The 26,098-nt window shown below is 41.7% G+C and overlaps 1 protein-coding gene across 8 annotated transcripts in view; it reads right to left on the bottom strand.

Annotated features, from left to right (window-relative positions):
* Positions 1-7,555: 7,555 nt before the first annotated feature.
* Positions 7,556-26,098, bottom strand: part of HERC3 (HECT and RLD domain containing E3 ubiquitin protein ligase 3) — a 137,751-nt gene continuing 119,208 nt past the window's right edge. For 5 of the 8 annotated variants that reach the window (XM_082653077.1, XM_082653079.1, XM_082653081.1 and 2 more), the window contains 3 exons: positions 12,002-12,185; positions 11,444-11,546; positions 7,556-9,243 (listed from right to left, as the gene is read on the bottom strand). In XM_082653077.1, the coding sequence (XP_082509203.1) occupies positions 9,035-9,243; positions 11,444-11,546; positions 12,002-12,185 (496 nt within the window). In that variant the 3' untranslated portion in view covers positions 7,556-9,034. The remainder of the gene's footprint in view (positions 9,244-11,443; positions 11,547-12,001; positions 12,186-26,098) is intronic. The other 3 variants (XR_014296638.1, XR_014296639.1, XR_014296640.1) reach the window with 3 other exon arrangements.

The following is a 26,098-nucleotide window of genomic DNA, read 5'->3' as shown; positions in this document are numbered from 1 at the left end:
TTTATCTTTTCGAATTATGGTTTTCTCAGGGTATATGCCCAGTAGTGGGATTGCTGGGTCATACGGTAGTTGTATTTTTAGTTTTTTAAGGAACCTCCATACTGTTCTCCATAGTGGCTGCACCAATTTACATTCCCACCAGCAGTGTAGGAGGGTTCCCTTTTCTCCACACCCTCTCCAGCATTTATTGTAGATTTTTGGATGATGGCCATTCTGACTGGTGTGAGGTGACACCTCATTGTAGTTTTGATTTGCATTTCTCTGATAATTAGTGATGAGCATCTTTTCATGTGCATCTGTATGTCTTCTTTGGAGAAATGTCTGTTTAGATCTTCTGATATTGAGCTGCATGAGCTGCTTGTATATTTTGGAGATTAATCCCTTGTCAGTTGCTTTGTTTCCAAATACTTTCTCCCATTCTGAGGGTTTTTTTTTTTTTTTGGTTCGTTTTTTTTTATGGTTTCCTTTGCTGTGCAAAAGCTTTTAAGTTTAATTAGATCCTATTTGTTTGTTTTTATTTTCATTGCTCTAGGAGGTGGATCAAAAAAGATCTTGTGCGATTTATGTCAGAGTGTTCTGTGAGTTCCTCTGAGAGTTTTACAGTGTCCTGTTTCTACGTATTTATCAGTTTCTTCTAGGTTATCTAATTTGCAGGTGTGTGATTGTTCGTAATAGTCTCTTATGATCCTTTGTATTTCTGTGGTATCCATTGCAATGTCTCCTCTTTCATTTATAAATGTTATCTATTTGAGTCTTCTCTTTTTTCCCTTTTTTTAATAAATTTATTTATTTTTGGCTGAGTTGGGTCTTTGTTGCTGCATGCGGGCTTTCTCTAGTTGCGGCGAGTGGGGGCTACTCTTCATTGCAGTGCACGGGCTTCCCATCGTGGTGGCTCCTCTTGTTACGAAGCATGGGATCTAGGCACGCGGGCTCAGTAGTTGTGGCTCACGGGCTTAGTTGCTCCATGGCATGTGGGATCTTCCCAGACCAGGGATTGAACCCGTGTCCCCTGCATTGGCAGGTGGATTCTCAACCACTGCACCATCAGGGAAGCCCTTCTTTTTTTTTTTCTTAATCTAGCTAAAAGTTTGTCAATTTTATCTTTCAAAAACAAGCTCTTAATTTCATTGATCTTTTCTATAATTTTTTGGTCTCTATTTCATTTATTTATATTATCCCTTCCTTCTGCTAACTTTGGGCTTAGTTTCTTCTCTTTCTACTTCCTTAAGGGTAAAATTAGGTTGTTTGAGATCTTTCTTTTTTCTTAATGTAGACGTTTATTTCTATAAACTTCTCTTAAAACTGCTCTTGATGCATCCCACAGGTTTTGGTATGAAGTGTTTTAATTTTTGTTTGATTCAAGGTGTTTTTTATTTTCCTTTTGATTTTCTCTGTGACCAATTGTTTGTTCAGGAGTGTGTTGATTTCCATATGTATGTGAAATTTTCAGCTTTCTTCTTGTTATTGATTTCTAGTTTCATACCACTGTGGTTGGAAAAGATACTTGGTATGATTCCAATCTTAAATTTGCTAAGACTTGTTTTGTGACCTATGGTATGACCTATTGTGGAGAAAGTTCCATGTGCATTTGAGAAGAATGTGTGTTTTGTTTCTGTTGGATGGAATGTTCTGTATATATCTGTTTAACTGATTTGGTCTAAAGTATGGTTCAAGTCCAATGTTTATTGATTTTCTGTCTGGATGATCTATCCCTTGTTAAAAGTGGGATACTGAAGTCCTTAACTATTATTGTATTGTCATCTATTTCTCCTTTCAGATCTGTTAGTATTTTGTTAATATATTTAGCTCCAACGTTAGGTGATTATATATTTACAACTGTTAAATCTTCTTGATAAATTGACCTCTTTGTCATTATATGATCTTCTTTGTCTCTTGTTACCATTTTTGGCTTAAAGTCTAGTTTGTCGGATGTAAGTATAGCTATCCTTGCTCTCTTGTGGTTTTCACTTGTGTGAATATCTTTTCCCACACCTTCATTCTGAGCTTGTCTGTGTCCTTAAAGCTCAAGTGAGTCTCCTGGAGGCAGCATATAGTTGAGTTTTGTTTTTTTATCCATCCAGCCACTCTTTTGTCTTTTGAGAATTCAATACATTTATATTTAAAGAAATTACTAATAGGTAAAGACCTACTAATGCCATCTTTTTGTTTTCTGGCTGTTTTTTAGTCCCTTTGTTACTTTCTTCCTCTCTTTCTGCCTACCTCTGTGAGATGAATTTCCATAGTGATTATGCTTTAGTTTCCTCTTTATCTTTTATGAATCTACTGTAGGCTTTTGCTTTGTTATTACCATAAGGCTTACATAAAACAACTTATAATAGTCTATTTTAGGCTGATAATTTAATGTTGATTGCATACAAAACCTCTACCCTTTTACTTTCCCTCTTTTATATTTCTGATGTCACAATTTATATTATGTATTAACAAATTATTGTAGCTATAGTTTTCTAATACTTTTGTCCTTTAACCTTTATACCGGAGTTAAGTAATGAACACACTACCACGTTACAGTATTAGAGTATTCTGAATCTGACTACATACTTATCTTAACCAGTATGTTGTATATTTTTATGTGTTCATGTTACTAACTGGTATCCTTTCATTTCAGCTTGAAGAATTCCTTTCAGCTTTCTTAGTAAGTAAGGTCTAGTGGTGAACTCCCTCAATTTTTTTTTGTTAGGGAGAGTCTTTATCTCACCTTCATATCTGAAGGACAACTTTGCTGGGTAAAGTATTCTTGGTTGGCAGATTTTTTTTTTCTTTCAGTACTTGAATATATTATCCCATTCTCTCCTGGCCTGCAAGGTCACTACTGGGAAATCTGCTGATTTCCATATGGGGGTTCCCTTGTACGAGATTTCTTCTTCTCTTGCTGCTCTAAAAATTCTCTGGTTTTGATTTTAGACCGTTTTTTTTTTAATGTATCTTGGAGGAGATCATTTTAGATTGAAAATAAACCTATTAGTTTCATGAACTTGGAAGTCCAAATTTCTCCCAGGTTTGAGAGAGAAATTCTCAGCCATTCTTTCTTTAAATAAGCTTTCTACCTCTTTCTCCACCTCTTCTCCTTCTGTAATTCCAATGATACGTACAGTGTTTCTTTTAATGGTGTCCCCTAAGTCTTATAGGTGTTCTTCAGTCCTTTTCATTCTTTTTTTCTTTTTGCTCCTCTGATTGGCTACTTTCAATTGGTCTGTCTCACTGATTCTTTCTTCTTCTTGTTCAGGTCTGATGTTGAAGGTCTCTCTTGAATTCTTCAATTAAACTATTGTATTCTTCAACTCCAAAATTTTTTTTCAGATCTTCTGTCTCTTTGATGTACATCTTATTTGTTCTTGTACTGTTTTCCAGGTATCATTAGTGTTTTTCTGTTCTCTTGTAGCTCTCTGAGCATCTTTAGACAATTATTTTAAAGTGTTTATCAGGCCATCTCCTGGATCTCCATTTCTTTAGGGCCAGTTCCTGGACGTTTACTGTACTCCTTTGGTGGAGACCTAGTTCCCTGATTCTTCAGGATCCCTCTAGCCTCTCACAGGTGTCTGCATTTGAAGCAGCAGTCACCTCTTCCAGACTTTATGGACTGGCTTTGGTAAGTGAAGACTTTCACAGCCGCAGGGGTTGGTGGAGCACACTGCAACACGCCGTGACCCCAGGGCGCCAAGTGTGGGGTTGTGTGGCAGCAGTGGGTTGGGGGAGGGGCGTGCTCTCTCTGTGGCTCAGGTTGCTGGGGTCCATAGCGTCAGCAACTGAATGGTCTCTGATGAATGCTGCAGGGAGTCCACAAAGGCTGCAGTGGTGCTTGGGGTCCTCAGCAGCACCCCCTGGTCCGAGGACCAGGACAGGCGGTGTGGTGGACGGGGCCAACGGTGTGTACGCACTCCGCTGCAGGGATCAGCTACAGATGCCTATGTAGTGGCAGGGGCCGGCTGCAGACACACACCTAGTGGTGGGTGCCAGGGCAGGCAGCAAGGGCCAGGGCCAACTGTGGGCACGCTGGCAGCTGCCAGGGTCCCTGGCTGTCTGCACGTTCTCCTGTGGCTGCACAGTCTCCCCCCGGGTGTGCACACCACAGCGGAGGCCAGCATCAGGTGTCAGGCTGGCAGTGTGCAAGTGCGCGGCTGGAGGGGCTAGCTCCAAGTGCACACGTGGCGATGGGGCTTGTAGGCTGGTGTCTTGTGCTCACGCGGAGGCCTGGGCTCTAGCAGGGGCCAGAGTGGGGCAGGCTGGGAAGGAGATAAACAGGTAGGGGCTGAGGTGGCTGATGTCCGTGAATGCAAATACCTGTGGTTGTGCTGTCTCTTGGTTTCTTCAGTGGTGAAAGCTGCTGGATTTGTCTGTGGAGCAGGTGTCTCGGAACCACAGCTGCTCCTGCTATGTGCCTGCTTCTGGGAGCAAACAGGTAGGGGCTGAGGTGGCTGATGTCCGTGAATGCAAATACCTGTGGTTGTGCTGTCTCTTGGTTTCTTCAGTGGTGAAAGCTGCTGGATTTGTCTGTGGAGCAGGTGTCTCGGAACCACAGCTGCTCCTGCTATGTGCCTGCTTCTGGGAGCCCCTGCTTTTTCTTCCTCGTCCCTTGTCCCCCCTTTCTATGTGTCTCAGCTTTGCCAATCTCTGAGTGAGTAGGGTGAAACTGAAGGGGGACCTTCGTGAGGTGCCCCGAAAGGCAGGGGAAGCTGGTCACTCACCCCACTCCCCCTTTCCTAGTGAAGGGTCCCCCTTTCTAGCTGGGCACTCCCTCTTGGTGGTGAGCACTGCGGCTTTGGGGATGGGATGGTGCAGGCAGAATGAAGGTGTCGTCCCCTTTTTGTATAGTTATTCTCAGGTTTTATGTTCAACTGCATTACTGAAGTTTCTTAAGTGGACTCCAGAGCTCTCCCAGAGCTGGTTTTGTTCATGGATAGACGGCTAAGTGTTGATCTTTGTGGAAGAATGGAGGCTGGGTATCCTGCACTGCCATTTTGGCGGCATCACCTCTAGTCCTGCAACTCAGGAACAGCCAGATGGAAGGGATTCATAGAGCAAGGTATGTGGGAATGGGCACGGCGCTTCGATGCCCTCTCCAGGCACACCGCTCACCTAGCACACCTCCACATGTTCACCAACTTGGACTCGACTCTGACCATCAGTTCCAAACTATGGTCTGGGAGAAGTCAACAGGTACTAGGCTGACAGCTAAATGCCCACAGACACTAGCTCCAGTGAGATCCACAGCAGATGACTGACAGAGAAGCCACACATCTGATCAGTATTTTGGTCTCATGATCATAGAATTGCCTTACTGAACTGCACAGTGGCAGGAAAACAAATCTTATTGCACTATGCCCACTTGCAGACGGGTGGTCAGGGAAGTCACCTGCCACATCACAACGTGTCTTCTTTTGATTTGGGCTCTAGGCAAACCTCATCTCTAGCTATCCATCCCTGGTCAAATTTGCTGCCCACCCTAGCAGCTGGGCGTAATATAGAGGAATGGTCAAGTTCACGTCCTACCACTGTGACAGTGAACAAGTTATTTCCTCTAAACATTTATTTCTTCATGCGAAAAACTGGGATAAGAATGAAAATTATAGTTACTGAGAGCTTGTTACGTGCTAGGCACTGTTCTATGTGCTTTCCATTAATTAATTCATTTACTTCTCATTACAACTCCATGAGGGAGGCATTATTTTTATTCCCATTTTAAATAGGAAGAAAATGAGCTCCAGAGAGGTTAGCTGTGTGGCCCAAGGCCACACAGCTAGTGAACGGTCGAGCCAGGAGGGCAGTGGTAGCAATGAAACTGAACAGCGCGTAGGTAATGCTTGGTGCGGGGTCTGGCCACCGTCGGTGCCTGTTTCTGTGGGTTAATCTTAGACAAAGCTTGCTTTGCTTACCCCTGCGGCAGAAAGGCCCAGACATGTCTCTCTAGTTCAACGTCAGCTATGACCGAGCTCCTCCTGACACTTCAGTAAGTAAGTTATCAACTCTTACTGTGATTCCTGCAAGTCTGGTCTCAAAGGGTTGGGGCAAGTCTTTTTCTGTAAAGGGCCAGATGTTGACATGGTTTGTTAGGCTTTATAGACCAGACCCTTTTAAAAATGTAAAACCCATTTTAGCTCACAGGCTGTAGCTGCCAACCCTGCTCTCCAGGATTATTAATAGAGAACCTTCCTTTCTGGTCAAGAAGCTTCCAGGCGGAGCGGGAGCTATCACAATTGGCTAAATCGCCTGGTTACACTGTCATTAAATCCACCCACCACAAGTGGCCTTATTTTAATGAGATTTTTTTCATTAAATAGGTACATTTCTGAAAACTGAAGAAACTTCCGAATGTCTGTCTGCAGGTGAGGGAAGGTAGGTAGGTAGGCAGGTAGGTAAATCTAGAAATGCCTACCTGAAGAGTCTTCTAAAGCAATAGTGATAAAGGAAAGAAGAGGAGAATATGCCAGAAAAACCGTTTTTAGAAAAGCAGCACAGAATTTCATTCATGCAAGAAACATTTAGAGGAATTTATTGAGCATCTGTATGTACAGGAATTTTAGAGCTCAGTGACCTTAGGAATCATCTGGTCCAATCTCCTTATTCCATGCATGAGGATTCTGAAGGACCCCCCCCCCCCCCCCGCTCAAATTTAAAATAACTTGGCTATTTTCATTCAAAATTAAAGGTAACAGGCTTTTTTTGTCCTGCAAACTGAGCACTTATGTATGCTCTTAAGTGTTTGTTGCATGGAACTTATTAATGGAAAGCTACTGTTCTCTTTACCACTTTTAAACCATCTATTAAGTCTGGTAAAAACAGTACATGGTAATTTTTAAAACTTATTGAACATATTTTTTGCTGTGTGTAAGTGGGCTAATTAGCATCAGCCATTAGATTACTAAGTCTTAGATTCACCTTTAATTCCTCCTTTTCCCTGAAGGCTCCCATCGCCTCCCCTCCTCCCGTCCCTCCTGGGCACAGCTCTTCTCTTTCCACTGCTGCCCCCCCCCCGCCCCCCACCGCTCTCAGCTGCTGTCCTTCCCACTCCATTCCAACACAAGTACCCTTATCCGCATTTCCTTAAAACCAGGCTCAACTCATATCACTGCCTCCTTCCCCCACCCCAAGGCTCTGAACATTTTGAAGGTCCAAGGCTTAGCCTGGTTCCTCAGCCCCAAACTTACTGTCTTTCTCCCCACTCGTATTTACCATTATTCTGTTTCCTCTGATCCTCCCTTCGAATTGTTCCTGGCCCTTCCTTAAATACTTCCCCATGTTCAAGCCCTTGCTAAGGCCTTCTCCTCCGTGAGAAATGCCTTTTCACCCATCAGAAGCTTCAGAAATCCCAGCCCTCCTTAATGCCATATGCTCCCCCCCTACCCTGCTTTCCTCTTCATTTTCCCAGCAGTTGGTTCTACTCTCTTGTGGCAGGAAGCAAGTTTGACCTTCTATTAGATTACTCGGGTAGATGACTTAATTCTTCTACTGAAAGCAAGCTACCCATTCTGCAAGTACAAGAAGAGATAGTTCTGGTTACATTAAAACAGCAAATTTATTGCATAATATTGAACTATAGGCACACACATAGAAAATAAACATTTCATATAACTATATCTTTTTTAATCTTGTATTATAAAGACTGAAAAACTACCAATTTAGCAATTGGAGTAAGTTTTAAAAACAAAAAGCAAAAAATCTACAATCCTTCAGTGAGGTTTGATGCTGTCTCACGGTTCATAAATACTTCATTTTATATAAATAAGTCTCTTCTCTAGTGACTAGGAATTTAAAGTTAGGCTGACATGGATTCTTTGCTCATGTAGAATTTTCTGATCCCATGACGAAGAAGGTTGAGTGTGTCATGATTTCTGAAATACATATATTTGCTTCAAACACAATCCCTCCTGAAATCCCACTGTAAACACACATTCCAAATGCAATAAACAAAAGTTCCATAATAAAGAATGTCCTTAAGTCTTAGCAGTTAGGGAAGAGGAAAAAAGAAATCTGAGTAGAAATTCTGCAATTTAAATAGAAAAGGAAAATAGACTGCATGCATCCACCAGGAGGAGAGGAGAGGAAGGGACATTAAGTCAGATAACAGAGAATAGGATGAAGTGAAGAGAAAAGTAGGAGGGTGGGAGGAGAGACGAAGTGGGAGAGACAGAAAGTGATAGGGAAAAGGATAAGAAATTTATTCTACTTTTCTGGGAGAAAACACTCCTTAGAAGATTAATGCAACCTGCTCCAAAAGCAAAATGATGCCAGAGGGTGAGGGCCTGTTACCTCATCTTGTTGTCAAAAGGGCTTGGCGGGGCCACCAGACCGAGGTCGGCTCAGCTGCGAAGCTACGCGGCTCTGCACCCCTTTGAGGAGGGCCGGGAATAGGCAGAGCCGTGGGGAGATGGCCAGTCCCTCAAGAACTGTGTTTTTAGGCAAAAGGCAGGTTTACGAAAGGCTCCCATAAATTCGCAAGAGTTCCGCCAAAGTCATGGACCCGGATTCAGCTTGTTGGGCTTGGGAATTTCTGAAGTAATCCTCTCCTCCTTAGTCCTTAGGGTTGGACGGCAACAAGCCAGGAGCATTTCCAAGGCTGCAGAGAAAGGAGATGTTCTGCACGTGCAGGTGAGAAAGGACAGGTCAGTCAAATCATTCTTGCAGAGGAATGAGAAGTCAGGAAGACAAGGAAGCGTCATGAGGAAAGGTCAGGGCTGAGAGAGACATCTGGGGAATGCGAGTTTAAAAATCCACTGCCCTTTTATCCAGCAGAGTACAGCGTAGTCACAAGTGCAAGGAACAATGGGGAACTGCGTTTAGAAACAAAATCGCTTCTCAGACAAGGGCCAGTTTTTCACCCCATCCCTAACCCCTGATTTTTCAAAAAGGACACTGCTTACCACCCCAGAAATGCATCAATCAGGTTCAGGATTCAAAAGTTCCAACCCACTTATACAATAAAAAAAAAAAAAAACAGAACTCACTCCCCATGATTTTCTGTATGGGCCTCACTGTGGACGTGGAGGAAGGAAGGGGAATCGGGGCAAGCTGGGGAGCCTCAGGCCAAGCTGAACCCCTCGTAGTTGTCAAGGGCCTGGGTCAGCCGTGCACACAGGACCTCTTTGCTGCTGTACTTGGGGAGGTCGAGAAGGTTGTAGCAAGTGTGGGCCACGGGCAAGTACTCCTCCCCGCTGGCTGTGGACTGGATGACAATCTGCAGGCTGGCCATGCCGTAGATGGGGATGCGATCGCTGCCTGTCAGGAACACTGCGGAGAGAGAGAACGGGAGACACCAGCTAGGTAAATGGGGAGCGGCTCTCTGCGGCCCAGGGAGGAACAGAAGGGAAGGGCTGACACCCTGTGGCTCATGTGAGAAGTACAACCACTTTTTTGTGCCAATGTGTGTCGTATTAATATTAATAAATGCTCACTTATAAAGCAAGAGATTGCCTTTCAAGCCCTGTGTTTTGGTTTTATATGGATAAAAAGTCTGTACTTTTCATTGGCTCATTTCAGACCCTAATTATACACTGGCACAAAGCATCCATCCAATGGAAAGATGCTCAGAAATGCCCCCGAATAAAAAATGGCCTCAGTGAAACGTGTGGCCTCATAAACGTCATGAGCTTTCACACAATCAAAGAGGAAGGGAAATGCTGACCTAGGAAGAGGGCTGACCTCAGAAACCCGGAAGAAAACTGCAGACCATGGGGCCTCAGGGTCTCCCCTCTCCCCTCGAGTGTCTGTGATTATACCCCCTTGGCTGGTGAATTTCCATTTGGGATCTGTTTGCTTGCCTTTCCCTGTCTCTCCATTTCTCTTAAACCAGAAGATCTGACACTGACACTATATGAGACATTTCCCTCTTGGGACACACTTGTGACTTGGAGGGAAAAAAAAGACCAACCCAGCTGTCTCTTCCCGTTTTCCAGCACTAGATAACCTTCTTTGTTGAACTGCTGGAAAATTAACTATCGATACAATGAAATCATTAGTTAAGGAGCACGTTCAGATAACCTGTCACTACCTGAGGCTATGATACATAAACATTCTTGCCAAATCTGTAAAGTTAATAAACATTTATGAAAGTCCAATGGTCTCTGAACAGAAAAACATCTTTTAAGGAAATCCCCGGACCAAGGGCAAGCGCCTCTTGACTGTCACAGTCCCACAAGATCCACTGGCAAATCTCATCCTGTCATCCTGACTCATATGCCGCTATTTCTCAAGGGCCCACGTAACCGGACAGAGGGGGAAGCAGGGCTCCTTTTAGGAATTCTTTTGTAAGATCTCCGCTTCCTCTCATCCTTACTCCATGGGAGCAGTAGAATCTGGGGGTAAATCTCGCATTAATACTAATATATGCTCATTCTTATAAAGCAAAAGAGACTGCCTTTCAAACTCTGTTTTTCTCATTTTATATTGATAAAAATGTTATGCTGTTCAATGGCTAATTTATGACTCTGATTATACAATGACACAAGGATTTCTACTATTTTTAAAAGGGTAATTTGCTCATGTAAACTAGGCTTCATTTTCCTTTGCAAATGTACTACCATTCTCAGACGTCATCCAGCCAGTCACAAAGGACCATTTATTGTACGATTCCATTTATATGAAATACCCAGAACGGGCGAATCCACAGAGAGACAGCAGATTGGTAAGCGGTGGGAGGCTGGGAGGAAATGGGGGAAGACTGCTAATGGGTACAGTGTTTCTTCTGGGGGTGATGAACGTGTTCTAAAATTAATCGATAGTTTGACAACTCTGAATATACTAAAAACCATGGAACTGTACACCTTGAATGGCTGAATTGTAACAGTATGTGTGTGTGAATTAAATCTCAATAAAGCTATTATAAATCACATCTCCCCAGTGACATCTGCAGTAGACACAAATATTTTCAAAAGGCTAGAAAGATAAGGGAGGTTAATCCAAACAATTCGATTTCATCAATGTAATACTTAAAGGAATCACCTTCATATAAAATAACTAGTATTTTTAGAGCAATTAAAAATCACTGAAGGGCTTCCCTGGTGGCGCAGTGGTTGAGAGTCCGCCTGCCGAGGCAGGGGACGCGGGTTCGTGCCCCGGTCCGGGAGGATCCCGCGTGCTGCGGAGCGGCTGGGCCCGTGAGCCATGGCTGCTGAGCCTGCGTGTCCAGAGACTGTGCTCCGCGGCGGGAGAGGCCACAACAGTGAGAGGCCCGCATACCGCAAAAAAAAAAAAAAAAAAAAAAAAAATCACTGAAATGCTTTTCTTCCTTTCATGCAACCCACCCCGTTACACAACAAATAAGGCTTAACCACCTCTGTTGCGCCTCAGATATCACTAAGACAAAAAATGTAAATATATTTCCTTACTTGCCCTTTACCATTTAAAAGAGCTGAACTTCACCACGGAGTATACCATCCTATACCAAATGCAAAACTGAAATGTGGACAGATACCACACTGATGTTACTTACAGAGAAACTTCTTCTTCTTTTCCAGTGGGAACTCATGAAATGTTTCCCAAAATAGTTTCACAGTGGGATGTGTGGCTGAGTAATCACCCTTGTAGATGGCAGTCTGCCCAAAAAGACAGAAAGAAAAAAATTATCTTCCAGAAGAACATTACAAATGGACATCTGTATAGCATTTGCACCGGAGAGTAAGAAATAACCACCGAGATGCAGGAGGCCTCCAAATCCTACGTGACCACAGAATACTTAAGAAAGAGACCGGGGGGGGGGGGGGCCTTCCCTGGTGGTGCAGTGGCTGAGAGTCCGCCTGCCGATGCAGGGGACACGGGTTCGTGCCCCGGTCCGGGAAGATCCCACATGCCGCGGAGCGGCTGGGCCTGTGAGCCATGGCCGCTGAGCCCGCACGTCCGGAGCCTGTGCTCCGCAACGGGAGAGGCCACGGCAGTGAGAGGCCCGTGTAACGCAAAAAGAAAAAAAAAAAGAAAGAGACCGGGTTCCGGGCGCTGTGCCCAGGCCTGTGCTGCCCCCTCAGAGGGGACAGACCGCACCTTTTAGGCTTACCTCCTCCAGGGCCTCCCAGTTGTAGTTGCTGTTCCCCACCATCATGGCCCTCAGTTCCGAAGGCTGGAAGAGCTCAAGCACTTTGCCACCACACACCTTTAGGAAGCCGCTGGAGAAAGCTGTGTACCATTCATGAACTGAGATTTGGAAGACATAATTCACATAAGCATCCACAAATTCCTGCCTGCCAGGAGACCAAAGAAATAGAATACGTTTAGCCCAAAGTCTTGTAGAATGTATCAAGTTCCCCTTATAACTGAGGCTGAGAGAGATGAAAAATCTCATCAAATGCTCTCACCAGGAGGCATCCTACAGCATCTTGTGGGTTACCACCCAGCCCTAGGATTCCACCAAGGGGGTCTCCGGTGATCTGGGGGCAGGGAGGCAAGAAGGAAGGGGAGGGGACCAGGTGGGTGGAACCATACTACTGACTTTATTTTACCTGAGGTGTTCCAGTTTTCATCTTGTTTATGGTCCTACATAATTTAGTGAAGAAAAAAAATAAGACTTTTTCTGCTTAAAAGAAAAAGTCTAAGATAATGGTTCTAGACTACTTCCTTTCTCTTCAAAAATGAATAAAGCTAAACCCATCTGACATTTGTATCCTCCCCTACTTTAAAAGGTAATTTCCTAACACCTTACTATAAATCCCTTAATGACCTCTGGAAAGAACTGTCTTAATACAACTGCTCCATCTCACTAAGGAACAGTCAGATGCTAATTACGACAATGGCTTCCGCAAGCCTGACTCAAAGCAAGCTGGCTTCCTGGGCTGCTTACTGTAGATAAGGAGTTGGTTTTCTGGGCAGGTTTCTGCAGGTTCCAGGTCAGAGTTCTGGTTTGTTTTTGTTTTTGTTTTGGCCGTTTGTGATTTTTTACCCATGTTTTAAAAAACTGAAGTGTAGTTAATTTTGCATGTTGTGCTTCAGGTGTACAGCAAAGTGATTCAGTTATATATATACGATATATATATGATATATATATATTCTTTTTCAGATTCTTTTCCATTATAGGTTATTACAAGATATATCAGTAGAATATAGTTCCCTGTGCTGTACAGTAGGTCCTTGTTGTTTATCTATTTTATATATAGTAGTGTGTATATGTTAATCCCAAACTCCTAATTTATCTCTCCCCCCACCATCCCCTTTGGTAACCATAAGTTCGTTTTCTATGCCTGTGAGTCTATTTCTGTTTTATAAATAAGTTCATGTATATCATTTTTTTGGTTAGATTCCACATACAAGTGACATCATATGATATTTGTCTTTCTCTGTCAGAGTTCCCTTTTCATATACGGTCTGGCCATTGTCTGTATGTATATTCCATCTCTGACTAGTGGGAATGTAATCTGTGCACTGAGGCATAAACAGCTGGGAGAAAAAGTTGCCAATATCTGGAAAAGCTGAAAAAGTAAATACCCTTTTACCCAGCTACTCTACTACCAGCTAGTGCCCCAGAGAGACTCCTCACATGAAGACAAGTACAGGGGTGTTCGTTGCAGCATTCTCTTGTAATACAGAAAATTGGGAGAAACAAAACTAAATATCCATTAATATAAGAATAGACAAAGAAGAGACGGTAAAGTCATATGATGGAAACCATAAAGCATAGCACTTTATGGAATTTTTGTCCAAAGGAAAAGAAGAATCTCAAGAACAATGCTGAGTAAAAACCAAGTTTTTGAATATTAAGTACAATATAATAGCACTTATGTAAGTTGTTTCTTTAACACTTCAAACATTATCTATAAGAGACAGCAGCTCCCACACTTATGGCTTGTGACCCTTGGGCAAGTTATTTAATCTCTCTGTGCCTCACCCTCTTCATCTGTAAAATGGGGAGAATAAGAGTACATAACTTATGGGACTATTATTAAAATTAAATGAGTTAATACATGTAAAGTTCTTAGAACTGAGGCCGCCTTGTAAATGTTAGTGATTATGACACTGTTTATGGCTATGAGATTTTGTGTGTGAGTATGAAATTATGTATAGGACATATATATAAAATGTGTGTATTTAATAAAAGCATTATGTAAAAAGATCTTTGTCTTAATACACATAAAAATACAAAAACATGAAAGAATATGCATAAAATTCGTAAGAGTTTTGTCTATGTAGGAAAAGAGGGTGAGAGGAGAGAAACAGGATTAAGGGGATGTACAGAAAGAATTTCAATGGCTTCAGTAATTCTTTTTTTAAAAAACCTGAAGCAAATACTATCTGTTTAAACTTTGATCATAGATACACAGAAGTTTGTCATATTAGTTTAGTGCTTTTGTGTATTTACTTTTTTTTTCTAAAAATTAAAAAAATCAGACACTTTGAAGACAGATACCTTCCACGTATCCTCTGTAACATACTACACTTCATAAAACTACAATGTGAACATTTTGGGTTTCCTCCAGGCAGATCTGGTCACCAATAATTAACCAATCTACACCGATAACTAACTGTAGTATAAGCCCTGACAGTTTGGGGTTTCTTGTCCTTTTTTTGTAATGCAAGCGCTCTGGCTGTGCAAGCATCCGCTTCGAAGAAGATAGCTAATGGAGAAGAACAAACACCCTACCAGCCACACAGCCAGGCCGCCTCTCCCCGCTGAAGCTCCTTTCAAAGATCTTGGTCGATTTTGATAACTGACCATTCGGGCCACTTGTTTTTTTTCTCTTCCCACGCATTAAATTCCTACTCTTATGTTTTAAATTTACAAAGAGTGAGCCCGTGAAACCCTAGGGCCCCACTGTCAAACCCCCAAAAAAGCAGAACCCCAGACCCTCACTCCCACTCTCTTGCTTTCTCTCCACGACCCTTGACCCAACCTTACTGTGTGGCCCCGGCGTGCCATGTAATTTCCAGGTCTTGTAAGTAACATACCTTTATTTTTTTTCCAAAGTGTCCTGCTGGTTATTTCTGAAGGGCCTCTTGCAATCATATCAGAACCACAAGGACTGGACCAATCACAACACTGGTTATTGACAGGCTGAGACCAGCATAAAGGAAAAGCATAAAGGAAAAGTCTTTTCCTTTGTAAGGGATACTGAGAAAGTGTTCAGTTGTAAGATTCTGAGAAAGTGCTCAGTTGAGAAAGAATGGGAAGATTTTGTTCATTTGAAAGACACTGGGAAGGTTCAGACTGGGTGATTAGGTAGGAGCCTGACCTGATGTGTTTCCTCAAATCATCTACCTTAACAGGATTTGTCAGAATAAAAGTGAAGATACCGTAGGAGAGCTTTCAGCTCCAAAGAGAAGACACACAGCTCCTCCAGGCCGATTACAGCTTTCTCGGGCAACTGAGGCATTTATGGGAGTGGTGGAGGAAGTCCTCACACTGTGCAGCAGGTCCCTAGGGAAAGCCACTCCTTAAAACCTCATTCAGCCAGGGGCGCACATATAAGAACGGGCCATTCAGTGCTCAGGGCCTCCAGAGCATTTTTAGGCTGCCAGTAAGAGAAACCCAGACACGTAAAAGAGCTAAAACGACTCTAGGGTGACACCTAGAAGAATTAAGCTCACAAACCGAACATCGGCCCACCACAGTTTTCAGTAGTGATTTTATTCTGACAAACCAATTTAAAAATGAGAAATAGAGTCTCTCGAACGGAAGAAAAAGGGGTGTCAGATAACCCCTGACCAACACCCCAGACAGGTTTACATATTATACAGAACTTACACTTGCAAGTACTTACTTACTTAAGAATTAAGGAAATCCTCCCTGAAATGGCCAAGATGGGGCTCTTTTTTTGGCATTCCCAAACTGGTTTTTGCATAAGCAGTTAGAGAAAGGCAGCTTGATAAAACATCTTGCAAAATTCTGACCCTCGGGGCATGAAGTCCTTCTAGGAGGACCTTGCGTTTCTCTCCCTGCATCTTTGAGATATAAATGTCTTACCAGAGCTCTCAAGAACTCTTATCTTACTCTTATCTAGACCATCTTTAATTCCTGGGACTGAGGGAAAAAAGGGAAAAAGAGGCCTTTTAAACCCAAGCGAGTAAACTTAACTTATTCCAACTGTTATTTATAAACTAGTAAGTTTTATATTGTAATACCCGATTCACGACTAAGTTTTACAATGAAGCTACGAGATCTCCGATTACATCTGTCTACATGCCTGTGTGTATGTTATAGATACACGTCTTTACTTCTGAATAGTATTATTGCCAAAATTAATTTGTAAGTGAGCGCTACTTCATTGGCTTAAAGGAAATTAAGCACTTATACACAGTCTCAGAAATATAAAAGAAACTAACCCAAATGAATTTCAGGTTCACATGATCTGGGAAATATTCAGTATTAAATTAATATTTGGTATTAAACTTAGTTTAAGTTTGCTGGTTTAATTAATACAGACTCTTCAGAGTCATCGACATTCAGTATAATACTTTTACTGTACCTAAGTTTGTTAAAAGTCAACTAAGATCTTATTTCTATTACAAAATTTGTCAGCAAGAAAAATAACTTGGTATGATGAAATTTTTATAAGTAAATTAAGTGTAAATGAGATAAGAGTTTTTAGGTGAACCCTTTAGGGATAATTATGTTTTATCGTATGTCTACTTAAAAACAGTTTCTCCAAATATATGGTTACTTGAAACTTTAGAGTTTTGCTAAATTAGGTTAAATGATGGAAGTTTACTGAATATCTAGATCATTCCAAAATAAAATAATATACTGAAACATTAATTACTAAACATAGACTTCCTTTTACAGAGAAAAGAAGATATTCAGGACTATTAATGAATATGTTTGGTGCCACACAGAGAAATTTTCTATAAGAAAGCACGTTTTTTAGAAATTATAAACAGTATTCATAAGTTTGTCAATCTACAGGATGCTAACATAAAGGAAAGTTTAAAATTGTTTACTTCTTAGTTTTCACTAGAAAGTAAGGTTTTTTAAGAGTTGAGAATTCTAGTTAATATGTGTGATTAAAACTACTAAAATTAATAAGGGAAACATCTTTGTATGCAAGGAAAAAACAAGGTATAAGGAATGAAAATGCATTTTGTTAAGGGAAAAGAAAGTAATTTTGTCCTCAAGAGAGGTTAAAAAGAGGGAAAAGAGAAAAAGGAGCATGGAGGTTCCTTAAAAAAACTAAAAATAGAGTTACCATATGATCCAGCAACCCCACTCCTGGGCATATATCTGGAGAAAACCATAATTCAAAAAGATACATGCATCCCAATGTTCACTGCAGCACTATTTACAATAGCCAGCGGCAACCTAAATGTCCAACGACAGAGGAATGGATAAAGAAGATGGGGTACATATATGCAATAGAACATTACTCAGCCATAAAAAAGAACAAAATAATGCCATTTGCAGCCACATGGATGGACCTAGAGATTGTCATACTGAGTGAAGTAAGTCAGACACAGAAAGAAAACTGTCATATGATGTCGCTTATAAGCGGAATCTAAAAAAATGGTACAAATGAACTTATTTACAAACCAGAAATTGAGTCACAGATGTAGAAAACAAACTTATGGTTACCAGGGGTGGAAGGGGGAAGGGATAAATTGGGAGACTGGGATTGACATAAACATACTACTGTATATATCGATAAAATAGATAAATAAGGACCTACTGTATAGCATAGGGAACTCTACTCAATACTCTGTAATGACCTATATGGGAAAAGAATCTAAAAAGGAGTGGATATATGTATAACCGATTCACTTTGCTGTACAGCAGAAACTAACACAACACTGTAAATCAACTATACTCCAATAAAAATTTTTAAAAGAGAGAGAACAAGGAAAAGCATAGGGGAAAAAATCTAAAGGTAAAAAAGGAAGTTATATCAATAGAATGATGTGGAAAAGAAATGCTGAGAAAAGAGTTTTGTGCATGGTCTAGACTGGCAAAGATTAGAATAAACTTAATTGAGTAAATGAATTATAATGTTAACGGTAAGATGGTGAAAAACTAGAATTTGGTTCTCTGTTAAGGAGACGAAGTTTTCTTGGAATATTTATATGATTCTGATAACCAATTGTGAAGTTTTTTGTTTTTTTTTTTTACTTTTTAAGTACTTGTTGTAACTTTCTATATTTGCCTTTGAAATCTTTTATTGTCACTTTGGCTAAGTGAATAAGTATTGTTTCACAGTGACCTATAATCCTAGTTGACCAAGTGTTTTTAAAACTCTTGATAACTTTGACAAACTTCCTCAAATCAAATTCTAAATGAAGTTCTTTTGACCTCTTAACTATCTTTGGGATGCTTCAGAGGGCCCCTGAAACATCTCAAAGAGAAATATTAAACTAATTAGGCTTATTTGATATGTTAAATTACATGGCTAGCATTATCAAACAAGTAGTGATAAACCTTCTTAGGTTATACTGTATGGGTAAATGTTATTAATATAAATGTTCTAAAAATTATATGAAATTCTAAAATTTACATGTGTCCTGGTATAATGTCATAATTCTAGTTATTTTAATATTGTATTAAATATATTTAATATGGTGGACTTTATAATTTCATTATTTTAATATTTTAATCTTGTATTTAATATCTAAAATTTAATATTGTAATAGTGTATGAAAATAACGAAATTTCTTTGACAAATACATTGTAATCAGGTCTTTAACTGTGCCTTTTTAAGTCTTTTGTCATTTACATACAGTTATTGTTTTACTCTGATGCTTTTACAAAAATGCTTCATCTCCAAGAAGATTCAAAGAAAGGACCTTTTGACAAGCACAGGTTTCTGGTAACTTTCAGATCATACTGCTTAACTGGGTAAGAAATTAAAGAATTCTAATGGAAAACCTGATGGCGTCATAAAACTGTTAACAGAAGATCAAGAATTAATAACATGGGACTGAACGAACTGATGAGGATGATTATAATTTTTATGACTCTTTGAAAAATTTCTGATTCTTTTTAATGTTTTATTTTTCCAGATTTGAGAAAACTTTTGCTCTTTCCTCTTAAGCTAACTATAATTTATAGCAACTTGGTAAATTATACCTTTGTAAGCAGAACTGAAACATTTATCTTTTCTCTCTGATTCCTCCAGAATTTGGAAACTCTTAGTATTCTTATTCTCATGGCAATATTATTATTTGCATAAATTCAATAAGAATCTGTTCTCCTTATAACAGGAGATAGAACAGGAGATAACTGGAAATACTGGCTACATTAATGACTTTGGATGGAATGTCATATTCGAGACTATGCAAAAATCAGACATGACCAGACAGCTTTAAAGAACTGAGGTGGACTTTATGGAACCATAAAGCCTCTTGGAAAAACAACCTAGTACTTTGCTTACAGGATTCCCGGAAGCCTTATCAGGTGAATAAGGGAGGCCACTTCCTGGCAGGTGCATGGATCTCAAGGTATTCTGTGGACCTTGAGAGGAACCCACCCAAATCTGTAGGTATTGCAGGCAGAATCTGATGCCAAGTCCTTGGCATGGCTTTTCTGGCCTTGAGAGACCTGTGAAAAGTTCAGTCTGAGATCCCTTATGGAAAGTTCCAGCAAAACCAATTTCAGGGAGCCTTATGTGATCTTAATTTGGCTGTGTGTGGCAGAAATGAAGGTGATTTTAGAGAGAAAAAACTTGTTTCAGTAGGTATTAACTTCTAGTGTTGTTAACTGTCTTTGTGATTTGTATTTACTGCCTGAGACTCAACTTCCTAGACTCCTTGTTACTATGTTGCATTATTGTAAGATTTAATTGAACTATTACAAAGGACATTCTAAATTTGTTTCTGAAGCTTATCACAGTAATCTATCTTTGAATAAAGACAGATGCCCCCTGACCTGCAACCAAGAGATAATATACTGGAAAGACATCATTTAAAGGACTCTCTCCGACCTAGATGAAAGGACCCTTATCAGGTACTCATAACTTGCTCATGCATGGTGAAACGAAAGGGGACTGATTCTTGGATTCGTATTTCCCTCTGAAGAAGGGGCCCTGCACCAGACTGGTCTACAGAGAGGACTGCTGGCCTCAAAATCACCTTAAAACAATGCTCAGAGGAGAAACTACACCCACAGGACAAGAAGACAATATCAGAAGTAGACAGCTATGCTCATATGCGATCCTAATATGCCACACCAGACCCGGATGATCATTTATAGTGTTTTCTCGATTTCTTGGACTTCTGCACGTGAATCAAATGTTTTCTATCATGGCACAATCCTATACAAATTTCAAAAATCAATCTCATATTTGCGTTTGTGGTCACTTATCTACATCCAGTACTCCAGGTTTACCTTGGTGGATTTCTTATCTCCAAGGCTGTAACTGGATGGCCCTTAGAAAATTTATTTTAGAAGAAAGAAGTTGTAGGGCCACTATTGATATTACTACATGGGAACCCCTCACTTGGCCAATCAATCATACTTTTTCCGGCCCTGGCCATCGACATGAATTCTCTTTTCAAGTTCCTCAAGCTCCGTCAGAGCAATGAGCTAAATTTCAGTCAAAGAACATAACTTCCCAATTATTAGAAGGGACCCTCCCTCAGGTACAGGATGGATTTATACGGCTAACGCTGGGCTACGGTCATTTAAGTTTAAGGGCCCCCCTAGGCTGGGAGCAGTTAAATCATATTAAACATAATCAGCCAGATAACACTAGAAAATGAGGCTGACGCCTTATGAAAAATGCCAACAAGACCAAAAGACAACCCTCAGAATGGGAGAAAATATTTGCAAATGAAGTAACCGACAAAGGATTAATCTCCAAAATTTACAAGCAGCTCATGCAGCTCAATAATAAAAAAACAAACAACCCAATCCAAAAATGGGCAGAAGACCTAAACAGACATTTCTCCAAAGAAGATATACAGACTGCCAACAAACACATGAAAGAATGCTCAACATCATTAATCATTAGAGAAATGCAAATCAAAACTACAATGAGATATCATCTCACACCAGTCAGAATGGCCATCATCAAAAAATCTAGAAACAATAAATGCTGGAGAGGGTGTGGAGAAAAGGGAACCCTCTTGCACTGCTGGTGGGAATGTGAATTGGTTCAGCCACTATGGAGAACAGTACAGAGGTTCCTTAAAAAGCTACAAATAGAACTACCATATGACCCAGCAATCCCACTACTGGGCATATACCCTGAGAAAACCGAAATTCAAAAAGAGTCATGTACCAAAATGTTCATTGCAGCTCTATTTACAATAGCCCGGAGATGGAAACAACCTAAGTGCCCATCATCGGATGAATGGATAAAGAAGATGTGGCACATATATACAATGGAATATTACTCAGCCATAAAAAGAAACGAAATTGAGCTATTTGTAATGAGGTGGATAGACCTAGAGTCTGTCATACAGAGTGAAGTAAGTCAGAAAGAAAAAGACAAATACCGTATGCTAACACATATATATGGAATTTAAGAAAAAAAAATGTCATGAAGAACCTAGGGGTAAGGCAGGAATAAAGACGCAGACCTCCTAGAGAACGGACTTGAGGTTATGGGGAGGGGGAAGGGTGAGCTGTGACAGGGCGAGAGAGAGTCATGGACATATACACACTAACAAACGTAGTAACGTAGATAGCTAGTGGGAAGCAGCCGCATGGCACAGGGATATTGGCTTGGTGCTTTGTGACAGCCTGGAGGGGTGGGATAGGGAGGGTGGGAGGGAGGGAGATGCAAGAGGGAAGAGATATGGGAACATATGTATATGTATAACTGATTCACTTTGTTATAAAGCAGAAACTAACACAGCATTGTAAAGCAATTATACCCCAATAAAGATGTTTAAAAAAAAAAAAAAAAAAGCCAACAAACCATTTCCCTTAAAGACAGCAGCTGGTATGCAAGAGACTGGGGCAGGTGACCAGGATACTGGGTTGCACCTCATGGAATTCAATAGCTTTGTGGTACCAATTTCTGTCCCTGGCTTCTGCCAGAATGGACAGGCAGATGTATCCTAGGATTCCCTTGGGCTCAAGGCCGTAAGTGTTCCAATTTAGATATGACTCCAGCAAATCTACAATGTATACAAGGCTGACAGATCGAGAGATCCTGTATCTCACTGGTATGGCCATTTAACAGCTACTTCTGTGGCTTCAGTAGGACTGGAAGATGTAATCACCCACATTAAAGCCTTGACAAAATTCACCCAGTAGGCCTTGAACGACAGTCATCAGGCTATGAGCCTGCTGAATTCTGAGATCTCTATGATGAGAAAAAGCAGTATTACAAAACACACGGCCCTTGATATCTTTACAACATCTCAAAGAGGCAGGCACCTAGGCCACAATTCAAACTGAATGCTGCATTTCACGCCAGATGAAGTCTCTAAAGTTACACACTTAATGACTCACATGAAGAATCTGATTTCTGCCTTAAGTGATCCACTTCCTTGTCTCGGTGATCTTTTGGTTCTGGTTTGGTTCTGGAAGCTCATGCTCAGATCTCTGCTTATGATCTTATTAACGTTACTAGCTATATTACTTACACCCCGTATAAGATTGTGGTTTCTGGCATTACCCAATGTGTAACAAGGTCTTGGGCAAAACTAACGATGGCTCAACATCTTGAGGCAATTCATCACATATAGAGCCCTATACAAATTTAACCGTAATGGTGCATATCTAGATATGGGAAAAGGAACAAGGGAAAATACTTCCTATATCTTAATAGACTGGTAAGACAAATGATCCGGAGAATTTTTAAGTTATTAACAGGGCCTAATCCAGAAATAGCACATTGAGTGGCCTGTCAATGACATCCTCACCTGACCTAGGAATGAGCCTTCTTAGTGCTGTGGGACAAATTGGTCACGAAATGCCTCCCAAAACTTGGTTAAACTTACGATCAAAAGGGAGGGAGTTGTAAAACAAAGAATGTTGCCTGCCATCCAGTTCTACAAGGATCAAGTTGTCTGCCACTGCAGTCACTGACCTACGGTAAACACTGAAAGGAATTCAGGACAAAAAACAAAATGAAGCATTCTGTGTTTTGAATATATGGGCCCCTAGATAGTTCAGATACATATCTAAGGAAGAATTTCAATGACCCCAGATTCTTGCACCTTCCCATATAGAGATGAGCAATTTTTTGTGTAATTAGCAGGAATCTTTTACCAAGATGTACGCTTGACTACATGTATCTCCCAGCCAAAAAACTCATATATCCTGGCTCCTCCCCTACTTCTTTACAGCAATTTCTCAGAGTTATCTGAGGAACTGTCTCCAGGGCTAGCATCCTCAGTAAGGTCCCTGAATAAAACTGAAACTCACAGCTCTCACGTAGTGCATTTTTGAATGCTCTCAACAGTCAATAACATTTTTCTGGTACAACTGCCTAAGAAAAGCACCATCAGCATGAATTTTTGTACTATAGCCTGTGATGGTTAATTCTGTGTCAATCTCGCTAGGCTATGGTGCCCAGCTGTTTGGTCAAACCTCACTCGAGATGTTGCTGGGAAGGAGTTTTTTAGATGTGATTAACTTTTAAATCAGTAGACACTGAGTAAAGCAGATTAGTCTTCCTAATGTGGGTGGCCTCACCCAGTCAGTTGAAAGCTTTGAAAGACTAAGGTCCTCCAAAGAAGGAAGTTGGCCTCCGGACTGCCTTCGGACTCAAGACGGCAACATCAACTCCTGCCAGAATTTTCAGCCTGCCATCCTGCTCTGAAGACTTCTGACTGGCCAGCCCCACAGCTGCACACACCGATTCCTTAAAATCAATCTTCCTCGTGTGTGCGTGTGTGTGTTACTGGTTCTGTTTGTCTGGAGAACCCTAAGACACATTTAGGTACTAGGAAGGGGGGTACTACAGTAGCAAATACCTAAAAATGTAAAAGTGACTTTGGAATTGGGTAATAGGTCGAGGCTGGAAGGGTCCTGAGGCAGTGACAGAAAAAGCTTAAATTGCCTTGAAGAGACTGTTAACAGAAATATGGACATTAAAGGAGATTCCAAAGAGGGCTCAGAAAGAAGAGAGAGATGTAGAGAAAGCTTCTACTATCTTAGAAAATACATATATTAAATCATAAACAGAATAATGCTAGGAATATGGATATTAAAGCACTCCGGTGAAGTCCCAGATGGAGATGAGGAACACATTATTTTTTGGAAATTTGAAAATGGCGATCTTGTTATAACGTGGCAGAGAACTTGGCCAAGTTTTGTTCTAGTGTTTTATAGAAAGTAGGACTTCTAAGTGATAAACCTAGTTATTTAGTAGAGGAGATTTCTGAGCCAAGTATTTAAGGTGTGGTCTGGTTTCTTCTTATAGCAAGATGCAAGAGGAAAGAGATAAATTGAAGAGGGAATTGTTAAGCAAAAAAGAACTAGAGAGGAGACCTTCAAGATGGCGGAGGAGTAAGACGCGGAGATCACCTTCCAGAAAGACATCTACACGTGGAACAGCTCCTATAGAACACCTACTGAACGCTGGCAGAAGACAGACCTCCCAAAAGGCAAGAAACTCCCCACGTACCTGGATAGGGAAAAAGAAAAAACAGAGACAAAAGAATAGGGACGGGGCCTGAACCAGTGGGAGGGAGCTGTGAAGGACGAAAGGTTTCCACACACCAGGAGCCCCTTCGCGGGCGGAGGCTGCGGGAGGCGGAGGGGGGAGCTTCAGACCCACGGAGGAGAGCACAGCTACAGGGGTGCGGAGGGCAAAGCAGAGAGATTCCCACACAGAGGATCGGTGCCGACCGGCACTCACCAGCCCGAGAGGCTTGTCTGCTCACCCGCCGGGGCGGGCGGGGCTGGGAGCTGAGGCTCGGGCTTCGGTCGGAGCGCCGGGAGAGGACTGGGGTTGGCGGCGTGAACACAGCGTGCAGGGGGTTAGTGCGCCACGGCTAGCCGGGAGGGAGTCCGGGAAAAGTCTGGAGCTGTCGAAGAGGTAAGAGACTTTTTCTTGCCTCTTTGTTTCCTGGTGCGCGAGGAGAGGGGATTCAGAGCGCTGCTTAAAGGAGCTCCAGAGACGGGCGCGAGCCGCGGCTAAAAGCGTGGACCCCAAAGACGGGCATGAGACGCTAAGGCTGCTGCTGCCGCCACCAAGAAGCCTGTGTGCGAGCACAGGTCACTCTCCACACCCCTCTTCCGGGGAGCCTGTGCAGCCCACCACTGACAGGGTCCTGGGATCCGGGGACAACTTCCCCGGGAGAACGCACGGCACGCCTCAGGCTGGTGCAATGTCACGCTGGCCTCTGCAACCGCAAGCTCGCCCCGCACTCCGTGCCCCTCCCTCCCCCCAGCCTGAGTGAGCCAGAGCCCCCGAGTCAGCTGCTCCTTTAACCCCGTCCTGTCTGAGCGAAGAACAGACGCCCTCCCGCGACCTACGCAGAGGCGGGGCCAAATCCAAAGCTGAGCCCCGGGAGCTGTGCTTACAAAGAAGAGAAAGGGAAATCTCTCCCAGCAGCCTCAGGAGCAGCGGATTAAATCTCCACAATCAACGTGATGTACCCTGCATCTGTGGAATACCTGAATAGACAACGAATCATCCCAAAACTGAGGAAGTGGACGTTGGGAGCAACTGTAGACTTGGGGTTTGCTTTCTGCATCTAACTTGTTTCTGGTTTTATGTTTATCTTAGCTTAGTATTTACAGTTTATTATCATTGGTAGATTTGTTTATTGATTTGGTTGCTCTCTTCCTTTTTTATCTATATTTTTTTTTCCTTTTTCTTTTTGTAAGTGTGTGTGTGTTTGCTTCTGTGTGTGATTTTGTCTGTATAGCTTTGCTTTTACCATTTGTCCGAGTGTTCTGTCTGTATTTTTTTTTTGTATAGTTTTTAGGGCTCCTTATCATTGGTGGATTTGTTTTTAGGTTTGGTAGCACTCCTTTCTTTCTTTTTTTTTTATTACTTTTTTATTTTTAATAATTTTTATAATTTTTTTCTTTCTTTCTTTCTTTCTTTTTTTTCTCCCTTTAGTTCTGAGCCATGTGGCTGACAGGGTCTTGGTGCTCTGGGCAGGTGTCAGGCCTGAGCCTCTGAGGTGGGAGAGCTGAGTTCAGGACATTGGTCCACCAGAGACCTCCCAGAGATCTCCATCTCTACACTAAGACCCAGCTCCACTCAATGACCAGCAAGCTCCAGTGCTGGACACCCTACACCAAACAACTAGCAAGACAGGAACACAACCCCAC

Source organism: Grampus griseus, assembly GCF_964374135.1.
Source record: "Grampus griseus genome assembly, chromosome: 4".
NCBI lineage: Eukaryota > Metazoa > Chordata > Mammalia > Artiodactyla > Delphinidae > Grampus > Grampus griseus.
The sequence above is the reverse complement of the archived record's forward strand: the minus strand, read 5'-3'. Positions and strand labels throughout refer to the sequence as shown.